The sequence below is a fragment of the Prionailurus viverrinus genome, chromosome C2, assembly GCF_022837055.1.
Source record: "Prionailurus viverrinus isolate Anna chromosome C2, UM_Priviv_1.0, whole genome shotgun sequence".
Taxonomy (NCBI): domain Eukaryota; kingdom Metazoa; phylum Chordata; class Mammalia; order Carnivora; family Felidae; genus Prionailurus; species Prionailurus viverrinus.
Window position 1 is genome coordinate 25701267 of NC_062569.1, and position 16170 is coordinate 25717436.

General features: G+C 37.3%; 1 protein-coding gene across 5 annotated transcripts in view; it reads left to right on the top strand.

The window, feature by feature from the left end:
- Positions 1–16170, top strand: part of ANKRD28 (ankyrin repeat domain 28) — a 200723-nt gene that overhangs the window by 7131 nt on the left and 177422 nt on the right. For 2 of the 5 annotated variants that reach the window (XM_047876241.1, XM_047876249.1), the window contains exon 2: positions 3502–3609. The exons of the other annotated variants lie outside the window; for them this stretch is intronic. In XM_047876241.1, the coding sequence (XP_047732197.1) occupies positions 3608–3609 (2 nt within the window). In that variant the 5' untranslated portion in view covers positions 3502–3607. The remainder of the gene's footprint in view (positions 1–3501; positions 3610–16170) is intronic. 5 annotated transcript variants of the gene reach the window in all.

Sequence of the window (16170 nt, forward strand, 5' to 3'; positions counted from 1 at the left end):
AGGCTCCAGGCTCCGAGCCATCAGCCCAGAGCCTGACGTGGGGCTCGAACTCACGGACCGCGAGATCGCGACCTGGCTGAAGTCGGACGCCCAACCGACTGCGCCACCCAGGCGCCCCATAGGTGGGCTTTCTTAATCTAAGGTCTGTGAAGGGCTTCTGGAGGAACATGCATATATGTACTTAAGAGGTGTCATAACTTTTATTAGAACCTGTGAGGAGTCCACAACACCCACAAGTTAAATAGCCACTATGTTATGGGTTTTAGAAGAGTGGATTACAGAAGACAAACAGGAACACCCAAGACCAGTTAGGTGGCTACTGCTATCATTCAGAACATATGTAAAACATTTTAGTGCAAGCCAAGCACATTAAGTAATAAACAGAAGTTTGAATGGGAATGAGTATATCTTTAAAGGATCCTCATAGCTATATTAATGACTCACTTAAGTATACAATTAAGAGTGTCTTATATTTATATGACACCTGACAGTTTTTGTTGCATAGTTCCACTAGGGTAAATTAAATATGAAAATGCAATTAATGTTGATTATGGTAGTAAAAAAGAGCAGATAATCTAAGTGGTTAAATTTGGGTTGTATTAGGTTTTCTTTCCAGTATTGTATCTTATTTCCTTTTTATTTTTCTAGTCTAATGTAACATTTGTATTCAGTGAATACACTCAACCTGGGTTGAAGTGAGACGCTCATGGAGACAGTTTTGTGCCTGGGAAGAATACATTAGGGTAAAGTCTTTTTGTTCTGGAGATTGTATTCTGTGGACAGTTCACATCAAACACACACAGTGATACTGAATCATATAGTTATACAGTGCTTCTCATTTAAAGCAAACATTAATGAAATCTCCAGTTACTTTAACCAGTAATGTTTTAAAATGTAACGGTATGTTGGTATACAATGGTTAAAGGTACTCAAGTACTTCAAGTTTAATTTCTACTCCTACTCCTTGGTCCCAGTTCTTAGTTAAGTGATTCATCCACCTTCCTTATATGATACTGATTTTTTAAAAAAGGGTTCTTCTGGGTGCACCTGGGTGGCTCAGTCGGTTGAGTATACAACTCTTGATTTTGGCTAAAGTCATGATCCCAGGGTTGGGTGATTGAGCCCCTTGTCAGGCTGAGCATGGAGCTTGCTTGGGATTCTCTCTCTCTTTCCCTCAACCCCTCCCCCCACTTGTGTGCATGCTCACTCTCTCTTTAAAAACAAAAATTAACATTAAAATTGAAAAGAATGAAGAATTCTTCTCTGTGTATACTGATTGGCATGCAAGGCAAAGTCTGGGTAGAACTACTACTCCCACAACTTTAGTGAAAAGTTCACTTTGCCTAGTAAATTTAAGTTCAAATTCTTAATTGTGATGGTTTATTTAAATTTATTTATTATAAACTTAAAGGTATATCTTTTCTACTCTTAAGGATTTAAGAACACAGATAATATTAAAACATACAGCATGTGACAGTTAAAATATTTAAAAATGAAAATCAGAAAGCAGTTGCTTATGAAATATTTACTTGTTCAGAAGCCTAGAATGAGAATTATTATAGTTTATTACTACATTTAACTTTATTTCTTGTTACCTAAGGTACCAGCCTTCCCCCCCCCCCCCCCAGCTTTGTATCTTATAATAGGAAGTATAAATTAGTCTGGAGAGGCAGCCTTTTCTCTTGCATCATTTTCTGGATTAAAAAGTTTGATAGCCTTTTCTTTTTTAAACAGCTTTACTGCAATATAATTCACACCAATTTAAGTTGTACAGTTCGGTGATTTTTAGTATATTCACAGAGCTGTATAAGCATCACCTCAATCAATTTTAGATCATTTCTAGTCATACTGAAAAGAAACCTCTTATCCCTAAACTATCATTCCCTCAACCCCCCATCCTTCGTAGCCATAGACAACTGCTAGTCTGTCTATTTTCTGTCTCTATATATTTACCTATTTTAGTTAGCATGTTTGTAAGGCTGATCTGTATTGTAGCATGCGTCAGTATTTTTATTGCTGAATAATATAATATTACATTGTATCATACCACGTTTTACCTATCCATTCAGTAGTTAATAGGCACTTGGATTATTCTCACTTTTTGGCTAGTATGAATGATACCGCGAGAACATTTGTGTACAAATGTTTTTATGTGTACAAAAGTTTTCATTTCTCTTGGTGCTTAGAATGGACTAGTTGGGTCATATGGGAACTCTATAGCCTTATAAGGAACTGCCAGACCATTTTCCAAGAGTGGCTGCACCATTTTACATTCCCACCAGCAGTGCATGAGGGTTCCAGTTTCTCCATATCCTCAATAATGCTTATTATTGTTTATCTTCTTTCATTGTTTAGTCATTCTAGTGTGTATAAAGTGGTATCTCCTTGTGGTTTTGATTTGCATTTCCCTGATGGCTGATAATGTTGAGCATCTTTTCATCATAGCCTTTGCCCAGTTTTTTAAATTGGGCTATTTGTCTTTTTATTGTTGAGTTGGAGTTCTTTAAATATTTTAGATACAAGTCCCTTATCAGATATATGATTTGCAAAAAATTTCTCCCATTCTGTAGGCTGTCTTTCTGCTTGCTTGTTAGTATTCTTTGAAGCACAAAAGCTTTTAATTATGAAGTCCAATTTGTCTGATTCATAGGGTTTTGACTAGGGAGCCTACGTGGGTAGGGTATGCAAGAAGAGGAGTTGGCTTGAGGGTGAGATGAATTCAGTTTTATATACGTTTAGGTCCTAGTAGAACAGTTAATTGGAAAAGTTGTTATAGGAGGCAGTTAAATGTGAGGCTGGGCTCAGAGAAAAGTGTTTTCAGTAGTAATAGAGGTGAATGAGATCACTTAATGGGAAAAGTTCATGGCCTAGGAGAGTATAATGGAGAACATGGAATGCGTGGAGGAAAGGAAGCCTGAGAAGAAGCTACCAGAGTTAGGAAGAGAGCCTTGAGAGACTGATCACAGGCCAGAGGAGGGAGGAATTTCCCAAGTTGTACCTGTGTTGTTCTCTTAGGCACAAAGTCTTGATTTTTTCATCACTTTTCAGGTTTCTTTTTATCCAGCACATTGTTGTAAACTTTCCAAGGAAATATTTTTCCTATTTGCCCCAATTTGTTTACTTCCTAAGCCAGTAATTCCTAAGTTGGGCATACATCAAAATCAGTTGGCCAGGTTTAATACAGGATTTTAGTGTCCTACTAGACATACTGAATAAGAATCACCTGGGGTAATGTCCCAGAATCTATATTGTAAAACCTCTTAAGGTAAAAAGAGTGGTTTGCTCTTCACCAAGCTTGTTTCCTTTTCTCTTGGATCCCAGCTAACTTATATTTTACAGCCCCTCTTGCATTTGGAATGGCCATATGATTGAGATATGGCCATAGGAAATTAAGCAGAAGTGTTGAGTGTTTCTTCAGACCTGGCAAATACAAACCTTTCTTGAACAATCCTCTCTTCTCTCTTCTCCTCTCTCCTGCTGGCTGGGTGTTGTCTGCCAAAGCAACTTTGGAATTGATGGGTCCAAGGATGCTGAACTTCTGTCAGCCTGGGTCATCTCCAGCCTCCTCATGCCCACAGCTGATCATTAACATGGATTTTTGGACTTCATGTAAGCATGAAATAAAAATAAGCTATTATGTCACACTTTGGGATTTATCTATTATAACATCCATTGTTACTTTAGTCAGTATACCTCCTTAGCTTATTAACCACAAATTGTGTTTTGGGATCCATTGCCCTTGGTTTATACTGTTTTGCATTTTAAAACTCATTTATATGGTAAGTTAGTCTTCAGCTATTGACTTCCAGACCTTATACATTAATATTGTGTTTTCTTTGTAAAAATTTTCATGGAAATGATTATAATTAACATCCTGATTATTTTATTATCTAACAAACATTTGTATGCCTGCTATCTGCTGGCCCTTGATACTAGGGATACAGCTGTGTATAAAAGATGGTCTCTGTCTTCTAGTATGGGATAAGATGGAATTAGATAAGGGCAATTACCTTACGTGTGCTTTGAGAGCATCAAGGGAGAAACGGCAGATTGAACCCAGTTGTGGAGTTGGGGGTCCTCAAAGTTATTTTAATGGGATTTTGTTTACCCATGTTCCTTTTGTAATCTTGTTCTCTCTTCTTGTTGGTAGATAAGAGCCATACATAGCCTATATAAAATATCCTTTTAGAGGAACAAATAATACAAGTCAATTTTGGTAGATTTGTGTTACATGTGGGTATTTTATTTGAGTGTATATTTTTTCTTTACTTTTTTTTCAATTTTCTTTAATGTTTGTCAATTTTTGAGAGAAAGAGAGATAGAGTGTGAGGAGGGGAGGGGCAGAGAGAGGGAGACACAGAATCTGAAGCAAGCTCCAGGTTCTGAGTGGTCAGCACAGAGTCCATGCAGGGCTTGAACTGAATTGCGAGATCATGACCTGAGCCAAAGTCAGATGCTTAACTGAGTGAGCCACCCACCCAGGTGCCCTTTTCTTTTCTTTCTTTCTTTCTTTTTTTTTTTAATTTTTTTTTTAACGTTTATTTATTTTTGAGACAGAGAGAGACAGAGCATGAATGGGGGAGGGTCACAGAGAGAGGGAGACACAGAATCTGAAACAGGCTCCAGGCTCCATCCAAGCTGTCAGCACAGAGCCCGATGCGGGGCTTGAACCCACGGACCGTGAGATCATGACCTGAGCCGAAGTCGGACGCTTAACCGACCAAGCCACCCAGGCGCCCCTCTTTCTTTCTTTTTATTTAGTTTGAGAGAGAGACAGCTGAATATGGTAGGGGCAGGGAAAGAAAGAGGGAGAGAGAGAATCCCAAGAAGCCTCCACACTGCCAGTGCAGAGCCTGACTCGGGGCTTGAACCCATGAAACTGTGAGATCCTGACCTGAGCTGCGACCAAGAGCCAGATGCTTAACCTTAGACTGAGCCATCCAGGCACCCCATGTGTATATATATTTTCTTAATCTCTACCACCAGGAAAGAATAGAATACTTTATTTAGAGAACTGCAAATCTTAGTCTTGATGCAGATTATATTGTTAAACTTTTCCTGGAGTTAACTAAAGTTGTTTGTTTTGTTGTTGTTTTTTGCTTTGTCTTGTTCTTAAAGAAATACTATATGTTGTCTTTTCTTTTTGAGGGAACTTTCTGATTAGAAATGGTGAAAGTCAGAAAGGACCTACTTACTATTAGTGTTGTATTCTTATTAGTGTAAATTAGGAAAAAGTAAGATAATTCAAACAGGACTTTGAAAGATTGTGTGTGTGTGTGTGTGTGTGTGTGTGTGTGTGTGTGTGTGTGTATGTGTGTGTAAACAGGTAAACAAGAGCCTTCTATATTGACTAGTTCTCTGAATGGTGAGAGACTTCCTCCAGTTTTTGAAAGCTTACATGCTAGGCAGTGTGTAGTTCCAAAGTGTTACACTGGGTCATGCCAAGGGTGAGAAGAGTGTCTCTGGGAGAACTAAAAACAGCTAGGCAAGCAACGACCACATCCTGAAGAAAAGGAGTTGAACTTGAGGGTTGAAAACACCTGGTTTTTAAGGGATGTAAAAGCAAACTGCAGCATCAGGAGTGAGCAGTGGAGTTGAAATCAGATGAATAGATCAGAATAGCGTATGTAGTATTTATCATGTAGATCCAATAAGTAGCCTAATCCAGGGTATAGGCAGGTAGTTAACAACTAGCATGTCAGAGCTTGAATGATTCATACAGAGAAGATGTCTGAAATCAAAGGACTTCAATAGATGAAGCCAAAGGGCTATAACCTTTCAGACCTTCTCATTTGATACTGTAGCAGGGACAGGGAGAAGGAACCTGGTAGGAGTATTTCCCAATTTAGAAACATCAAGAGGTGTAAGTGAATACAGTATAGATGTACTATAGAAATGTTCTGGAACATTGTATACATGTTAAATAATGGTTCATCCACTCATTTAATAGTGAGCAACTTTTCAAGGCGCCTGGGTGGCTCAGTCAGTTCAGCGTCTGACTCTTGATTTTGGCTCAGGTCATGATCTCATGGTTCTTGGGTTCGAACCCCACATCGGGCTCTGCGCTGAAAGTGTGGAGCCTGCCTGGGATTCTCTGTCTCTCCCTCTCTCTCTGCCTCTCCCTATTCACACACACACACTCTCTCTCAAAATAAATAAACATTAAAAATTTTTTTTAAGAGAGCAACTTTTCTATTTTAATGAAACTTAGGGTAAATTACTTTAAATATAGAGTCTGTTAATAAAACAAATTATCCTTCAGTTTATCTTTTACCATAAAGCTGAAATTGTATATATCACCTTAAGTTTGGACATACTGGCTGTTCAACTATTATAGATGGTCAGTAACACATGGATTATTTTGGATGTCCTGGTGCATTATTGGCTTTAGAAACTCCTTTGTTTTGGCTATTGAATTACTGCTTTTAAAATGTCACTAAACAACCTATTTGTATTTTCTTTTCCTTACCAACAATTTCTACTTTTTAAGACTTCTATTAGACTATAAGATTCCATTATGAAGTCAAATGAACTTTTTTACCAGCTCACCTTGTAGTTTCTTCAGCATCTTGGAACCACAGTTTTGAACATGGAATTTCTTTTCTCTGACTACAGCAGCTTCTTTTGTTGTTGGTTCTCTTACTTCCTCACCCTAGTGAACCTGAGCTTTGCTGTATTGGAACCTGCTTTACCTAGTCCCCTGGGTTTGCTTTGGCCACAAACTGGCCTAATGAGAAGCTTTGACCTCCTGGTTTGAGCAGTACTGGTTAGGGTAGTGTTTTCTGAAGCATGGGACAACTTTTACTTGAGATTTATTGTGGGTGACCTGTCTACTTTGATTACCAGATGTTGACTGATGCTTCCTTGGTTCCAATCCAGATTCATGAGTATTTCCTGGTATCCTGCTTCGTTCTCACTTTCCTCTTGCCTATTCGGAAATCTCCCAGCTCACTCCATTGCAGCCTTTTGTGGTAACTGTTCGGTAGGTTTCATTTTGTCCTCTTCAACACTCTTCCCTCCTCCCTTCAACTATCACCCCATTCCTAACCATCTTGCTGCTTTCATTTCTGTTTTTCCACCTCTACCTTCTTTCTTTTAATCTTTTTTGACCCAGCCTCTTGAACCTCAACTACAAACTTACAGTCTCTTCCTCTTCATCTGTTTTCTGCCTTTTACAACTTGTCCATTTTTCCCCCTCCCACACCCTTCTCAGGCTGGATCCTTTCCTCAGCAAGCCTTGTTTCTCAGTGGGAACTTTCCCTGCAGTTCCTTCCCTTAATGCTGTTATCATGTCAGTCTTATGTCTGTCCTCTAGGTTTTATACTCCTGTCTTTAGCCCCAGTGTCACTCTTTTACCTTGTAGCTCCATTCTTCCCTGCAGCTGTGTCAGGCAAGGGAAGCAAATGACTTTAAGAAAAATGTTAAGTAAATAATAGTGGATGTCATCATGCATGGATACGGCAAACACTGATGATAATCTTAATTGAATGTCTGAAATGGTAGAATACATGTTTTTAATTCTGGCTCATTAATTTATCACCTCTGTGACCTTGGGCCAGTTATTTCACTTGAATTTGAGCTTTCTCACCTAAAAAGGGAGATGATAGTGTCTGTCTCACAGAGTTAATGAATTAAGATGAGAGTGTATAAAAACTCTAATACATAGTTAGTATTTGCTAAATGGTAGCTACTATTGTACTGAAGATGACTTTGGCTTGAGTGATCTGGGCAGCTCTACCTTTGTCTTACTGTGTGATGACCTTGGGCAAAGAAGCTAAATCTGAGCCTGAGTTTGGTTGGTTGGTTGTTTTAACATCTTTTTCGAGATATAATTGACATACCACAAAATACACCCATTTAAAATATACAGAGCAGTGTTGTTGTTTTTTCTTTCTTTCTTTTTTTTTTTAAGTAAATTCACAGGGTTGTGCAACCATCACTGTAGTCTTAATTTTTTAACATTTTTGTTGCCTCAGAAAGAAGCCCCATACCCAGCAGTCACCCCATTCCTCCTAAATTCCCACCTACTCCCTTCCCCCTGCCCTGCCCTTCCCTTAGTCTTAGGCAACCACTAATCTCCTTTCTGTTTATATGCATTTGCTTATTCTGGACACTTGATATAAATAGAGTCATAAAATATGTAATCTGTTATGATTGGCTTCTTTCACTTATAAGGTTTTCAAGTTCATTCATACTGTAGCATGTATCAGGAGTTCATTTCTTTTTATTGCTGTATTGGGTTGTTTCTACTTTCTGAAAGAAGTAAAATGGCATGGCGATATCTTCATTTAATTGTGAGGATTGTGGGTATGTTGATAAAGCATGTAGTATGTAGTAGCTCAATTAATGATCACTTTACCAAACAACTTAAATTCCTGTATTCCCTTGACTTTCTCAGTCAACTAATCAATTACTTCTACAATATATATTCTCTTATTTTAGCTTTGGGACCACTAAAATTGGTGAGGAAAGTAAGGAACCCAAGTTGAATACACTCCAGTTTGCTGATACCTAACTTCATTTGCACCTTCAAAGCTGCTTAATCCTTATCATTTCTTTTCTGTGTCCATTAATCTTCATTTCTAACTTCTCCATTTTAACACGTAGTTGTGTCTCCTGATTTACTAAGAGAAGTCTCTTTACCCATGGAAGCTTTCTTATGGATCTCCTTCCTTATTGCACATGCTTTATTTCTGCACTTTGCTTTTTCCCTCTATCTTCTTTTTCTTATTTTGGCTGAGAGAAATGAATATACGTTTTTCTTTCTCAGAGCATTTTTTTCTGCTGTAATCCTAATCATATTCTCATCTGCGATTTAAATGTATTATTTCTTATTTTTTCATATTTTTTAACTTTCTCTCCATGCTCTCACACATTGTTATATATTGGTGTCTGGATGGACACTACCTGTTAATCAAGATTCTAATACTCAGATTGTGCAAAACCAGGTAAGCAATACCTCTTGCAGAATTCGGCCTTAACAAGTGTTACTTATGTTTGAGTATGCCATATGTTATAATATAACTTTTAAAATATTGCTTACTTCATTGTAAAGCAGTAAGTCAAGGTCATTTGAGTTGAAATTTTTTGATTAGAATAGTGAAAACATTTTCCTTTTCATTGTCCTTTGTTAAGGTTAATTACATGTAATATTTTAGAAAGAGTATCCTTTTATTATTATTCCTGGAGACAAATCTGACCCACCCTTCAGGTAGTCTTCTCTCTGAACCACATTGATTGTAAAATGTGCTGATTTTGTATAATTGTCATTGGTTCCACATTCCTGTGTCCCTAAGCACCCTGTTGGAAAATCTTCCTTTTTACCCAATTCAGTTCTCTCCAGCTATAATTCAGTCATTTTCTGTTCTGTTGTCTATAGTAAGGATCCTGTGTGGCTGATCAACCTTTCAAGTTGGATTCAAGGACCTGGCAATTGGTTAGACCAGTGGTTCCTTTTTTAAAAACAATTTTTAAGGTATAATTTACATACTATAAAATTCATCTGTTTTAAGAGCACAGTTCTTTTAGTAACTTTAAAGAGTTTGCACTCAGCACCACAATCCAGTTTTAGAACATTTCCATCACCCAAAAAAATACCTGTTTTGGAAAACATCAGTTCTTCTCCTAGTGTTGTTCTCTTATTCTCATACTATTACCACACTTGTCACACTAATGACACCAGATGGGTGTCCTACAGTTCAACTCAATTTTGACACTGGTGACCTGGAGAAAGCATCAGGTTCCATAGGTTAAGGACTTAGTCCCACAAGACGCCCCCCCCCCCCTTCCCCTACTGATGCCAGTTGCAAATCCAGGTTATCTATCACCTGTGCTTCTGACTGACTATAAATTGTAAGTTCCCAAGTAATTTGTTAGAGTGGCTCACAGAACTCAAAGAAACATTTTACTAGCTAGATTACTGGTTTATTACAAAAGGATATAACTAAGGAACAGCCAAATGGAAGAGATGCATAGGGCAAGGTGTGTGGGATGGGGCATGGAGCCTCTGTGCTCTCTGTGCTCTCCCCCAATCTTAATGTGTTCACCAACCTAGAAGCTCTCTGAACCCCATCCTTGTGGCTTTTAATGGAGGCTTTGTTACATGGGCACAGTTGACTAAATCATTGATGATTGAATTTCCAGCCCCTCTCTCCTCCCTAGAAGTCAGGGGTAGGGGTAGGGATGCGAGTGGACTGAAAGTTACAACCCTCTGATCACCTTGGTTGGTTATCTTGAGGTGGTTTCCAAAAGTCACTTAACATAACAAAAGACTTATAGCTCACAGCACTGGAAATTCCAAAGATTTAGGAACTTTTTTTTAGAAGAGTTTGTGAAGGACTAGTATAATTTTTAATTTAAATATTTGACATAATTCAGTCATGAAGTTGTGTAGGCAAGAACTTTTCTTTGTGATAAGCTTTTAAGTTACTAATTCAGTCTTGTAGGTCTATTCAGATTTTTTATTTTTAAGTTTAGGTAATTTGTGTTTTTTTAGGGAACTTGCTCATTTTATCTAATTTGGCATAAAGTTGTTCGTAGTATTACTTTATAAACTTTTTAATTTACCTGAGGTTGATAGTTTTGTACCCCTTTTCATGTCTGACTTTAGTTATTTGTCTCCATTCTTTAACTGGTCAGCCTAGCTAAAGGTTTGTTAATTTTGTTGGTCTTTTCAAAGAACCAATTTTGGGTTTTGATTTTTATCTTTTCTATGGTATTGATTTTCCTTCTAATATTTACAGTTTCTTTCCTTCTGCTTGTTTTGGGTTTGGTTTGCTTTTTTTCTAATTTCTTAAGATGGAGCTGTAAACTTCCTAGGAGTTTTGATATATTTTTTTTTTATTAAAATTTTTTTAATGTTTATTTTTGAGAGAGAGAGAGAGCACAAGTGGAAGAAAGGGGGAGACAGAGAGTCTGAAGCAGGCTTCAGGCTCTGAGCTGTCAACACAGACCTGACTGGGCTTGAACTCACAAGCCGAGCTGTATGATCATGACCTCAGCTGAAGTCGGATGCTTACCTGACTGAGCCACCCAGGCGCCCCTGTTTTGTTTTTGTTTTCATTTAGCTTAGAATCTTGAGATGTTTGTCTTTGACCTGTAGGTTATTTAGAAGTGTCTCATTTAGGGGTGCCTGGGAGGCTCAGTCGGTTGAGCGTCCGACTTTGGCTCAGGTCATGATCTCGTGGTACTTGAGTTTGAGCCTCGCGTCGGGCTCTGTGCTGACAGCTCAGAGCCTGGAGCCTGTTTCGGATTCTGTGTCTTCCTCTCTCTCTGACCCTCCCCCGTACATGCTGTGTCTCTCTCTGTCTCAAAAATAAATAAACGTTAAAAAAAAAAATAAAAAAAAGTCTCATTTAATATCCAGACATTTATGGATTTCCCAAGTTTCTCTCTCTCTTTTTTTTCCTAATTCCATTGTGATTGAGGAATATTTTTTGTATTCTTCATATCATTTTTCCCACACTTTTATAAAAATTTATTTAACTAAGAAATCCAACATCATTATTTGAATTATAATCCATACCAGAATAATGAGTAAGATAAGTTATATACTTTCTAAAAAAATTTTTATTATTGAAGTATAGTTGACATATAGTATTCTATTAATTTCAGGTATACAACATTGTGACTTAAAAATTCTATACGGTGTGCCTGAGTGGCTCAGTTGGTTAAGCGTCCAACTTTGGCTCAGGTCATGATCTTGCGGTCCGTGAGTTCGAGCCCCACGTCGGGCTCTGTGCTGAAAGCTCAGAGTCCAGAGCCTGTTTCAGATTCTGTGTCTCCCTCTCTCTCTGACCCTCCCCCATTCATGCTCTGTCTTTCTCTGGCCCAAAAATAAATAAACATTAAAAAAATTTAAAAAAATAAATAAAAATTCTATACGTAACTCAGTGCTCACCGTGTTAAGTGTGGTCACCATCTTTCACTATACAACATTATTACAGTGTTATTGACTATTTTCCCTATGCTGCATTTTTTTATTTCTGTGACTGACTTCTTTTATAACTGGAAGTCTGTACTTCTCAGTCCTCTTTACCTATTGTGCCCATCCCCCATTCCCTTTCCCTTTGGCATCCATCACTTTGTTCTCTGTATTCATGAGTCTGTTTCTTGTTTCTGTTTCTTTGAGATTCCACATACAATGAAATCATATAGTATTTGTCTTTGACTTATTTCACCTTGTATAACACACTCTAGATCCATCCATGTTGTCACAAATGACAAGATCTTACTCTTTTTATGGCTGAGTAATATTCCATTTTGTAAAAATGCCACATCTTCTTTATCCTAGGTTACTTCCATATCTTGGTTACTGTAAATAATGCAGCAATAAAAACAGGGGTGCATATGTCTTTTCAGGTTAGTGTTTTCATTTTGAGGGGGGTAAATACCCAGTAATGGAATTACTGGATCCTATGGTATTTCTGTTTAAATTTTTTGAGGAACTTCCATCCTCTTTTCCACAGTGGGTGCACCAATTTACATTTCTATCAGTAGTGTGCAAGAGTTCCCTTTTCCCCACATCCTTGCCCATACTGGTTATTTCTTATCATCTTTTTTTTTTTTATAATGTTTGTTTATTTTTGAGTGTGGGTGTGGGTGAGAGAGAGAGCCTGTACGCATGGGCTCGCAAGAGCAAGTGGGGGGGGGACGGGTAAAGTGAGAGGGGGACAGAGGATCCTAAGGGCCTCCACACTGGCCCCAGAGAGCCTGATGCGGGGCTCAAACCTGTGAACCGTGAGATCATGACCTGAGTTGAAGTCAGAAGCTTAACTGACTGAGCCACCCAGGTGCCCCTCTTGTCTTTTTGATACTGGCCTTTTCTGACTGGTATGAGATACCTCATTGTGGTTTTTTTTTAAATTTTTTTTTTCAACGTTTTTTTTTTAATTTATTTTTGGGACAGAGAGAGACAGAGCATGAATGGGGGAGGGGCAGAGAGAGAGGGAGACACAGAATCGGAAACAGGCTCCAGGCTCCGAGCCATCAGCCCAGAGCCTGACGCGGGGCTCGAACTCACGGACCGCGAGATCGTGACCTGGCTGAAGTTGGACGCTTAACCGACTGCGTCACCCAGGCGCCCCTGTGGTTTTGATTTTCATTTCAATTTTTTAAATTTGAGATTTGTTTTATGGACCTAGCATATGATGTATCAAAAAGAATGTTCTGTGCATGCTTGAGAAGAATGTGAATTCTGCTGTTGCTGGGTAGAGCCTTCCACATATGTTGGTAAGGTCAAGTTGGTCAATAGTGTTGTTTAAATTCAGTATTCTTCCTGATTTCCTGTTTACTTGTTCTCTTGTTTAATTGCCTATTTCTTCCTTCATTTCTTTCATTTTTTGCTTACCTTATTTTGGGTTATTTTGTTAGGTGAATATGTTTACATTTACTCTATCTTCCTGTTAAATTGATGCTTTTAATATTATAAAATAACCCTCTTTGGAAAAAAAATAGCCCTCTTTGTCTCAAGCAACTTTTTTTTTTTTTTCACTGAAGTCTATTTTGTCAGATATTTTTTGAGCTACTCCAGTTCTGATGTTATTGTTTGCATGTTATATCTTTTTCCATCCTTTTAATATATTTGTGCCTTTGAATCTAAAATGTATCTTGTAGATGGCATATATTTGGGTATTGCTTTTTTATCCATGTAACAGATATGTCTTTTTAATGAACTCTTTAATCCTTTCCTGTTTCATATTATTTTTGAAATAGTTGGGTTTGCATCTCCCATTTTGCTTTTCGGTTTTTGTATACCTCATGTATTTTTTTTGTTTCTCTTTTATCACCTTTGTGTTTTCTTTTTAGCATTTAAATTTTATAACTTTTTAAAATTATACTTTCCTTTTTTTTTCCCAATCCTTTTTTTAAAAATACTCATAATTTACATCCAGGTTAGCATATAGTGCAATAATGATTTTATACCTTTCCTAGCGTTTGTTTTAGGGATTACAGCATACCTTAGAATTTATCACAGTCTACTTCAGATTAATACTAATGATGCTCAGTATATAATAAGTTCACTTATGTAATAAAGTAGACAATACAGTGTTTTGATTATTGCTTTAAACAATATATGTCTTTTATGTTTTTATTATTTTTTAACAATGTATGTCTTTCAAGGTTTTTTTTAATGTTTATTTTTGAGAGACAGAATGTGTGTGGGGGAGGAGCAGAGAGAGAAGGAGACACGATTGGAGGCAAGCTCCAGGCTCTGAGCTGTCACCATAGAACCTGACGTGGGGCTTGGGCTCAGGAGCTGTGAGATCATAACCTGAGCCAAAGTTGGACACTTAACTGAGCCACCCAGGTGCCCCAACAATGTATGTCTTTTAAAGAAGAGAAGAAAAGAGTAAAATATTTATAATCTTTTGTAAATGTATTTTACACATTGTGTTTACCATTTCTGATCTCTGTTTCTTCTTGTGGATTTGAGTTACCTTCTGGCGTCGTCATTTCCTTCCTCCAGTGTAGCTTCATTCCCTTTTTCCTTTTTGTGTTATTATTGTCAGAGATGCTACATCTTTATATGTTATAAGCCTAATAATACAATTTTATAATTGTTTTATACAGTTACTTTTTAAATCAATATAGTAAAACATTTATTTTTAATGTATTTATAGCCATTTTTCCTTTACTTGTAATCATCTGTGCCAGAGTTTATTTTTCATATGGATTCTGAATTACTATCTGTTATCACTTCCTTTCATCCTGAATAACTTCCTTTAGTATTTGGCTTACATCTATATCTTTCAAAGAATACATGTAAGTATTAGTGAGCCCCTCTCCCATCTTTTCAGTTGGAGACTCATATGCCTTATCTTACACACTGGTATTAGTTGAGTGAGGATTGAGAAAGGTTGGCAGGAGATGAGGCTGGAGGGGGGAAGTATGTAGGGGTCAATTCCTGGAGTATCTTATGTTCTAAGCTATGGAACTTGAACCTTATAGCTGTGGGGAGCAACTATTGGAAGATTTTATGTAGAATTCTTACGTCATACTTGAGCCTTGAGGAAAGGACTTTGCAAAGACTGGATTCTGAATGCTTGTTTAGAGATGGCAGTGACAAACCGTGGGCTGTAAGAGGAAAGTAAATCTGCCTTTTTCTCTGGAATTCCTTCTTTGTTCTTTTGAGCAATTAAATGCTGTTTATATCCAAGTAGCTACTTCCTTGCAGTCATAAAATATTTATGGATTTGTGACAGAGTAATATAGTTTGTAGAGTAGGGACCATGGGAGCAGTCTGTGAAGTTTGTGAAACAACAGTTTGAGAACCATTGTTACAGGATGAACAGATTGCTTACCTTTTGTGTATATGGAATGGAGTGTATATTGAAACATAGAAACATCTTGTGGGATCTGACCTTTTTTTTTTCTTCTCTCTCTTTTTATTCTTAAAGCTGGGTATACCTAAGCTGTATCTTTTTAGTAGTTTTTCTATGACAGGGAAGTGTTTGATCTTTTTTTTATTTGGTGCACACACACACACACACTATATGTTTTATATAGTACTTGTTAGGAAAAATTAAAGAGCAGAAAGTTTATTCATTCTAGGTTTTTGCTACCAGTTCTTTCCAGAAGTATAAAATGAAAGGAAAAATAAATCCCCTTCTCCAGTCTTCTCAGATTCTATTCTAAACTATCCTTGTGATTGTCAACTTGTCAATTTGTTTTCACCTTTGAATAACTTGTGCAGGAGACGACCTTGTTTCTGGACTACTCTCACTTATTGCCTGCAGTAGGTTTTAGGAATGCAGGAGCTCTTTTTCTCCTTACTCATAAAGTCAATAAACTATATTTTTCAAGAGTCGAATATACTGTTTTCATTTAACTGATGGAAGTTAGAATTGAAACTACAAGGAAACTTATCTGTTTAGTCTTGAGCTTATAATTTCCCAAAGAATAAGGGCCACAGTTTTGCCCAGCACCAATCACATAGCAAGGAGTTTAGCCATATAATTATGTCACAGGCTTTCTTAAATACTAGCATGCAAAAATAACATTTTTACCTATCACATTCAATACTTCGATAATATCTTGACTAATATTGGTGGGGATGCAGGAAATTGGTCCCATTATACTGTTTTATTTCTCTGTAGCACTTTCTGAAATAATTCTGTTTATTTGTTTACATGTTTATGGTCTGTCTCTCTCTATATTGGAATGCAAGCT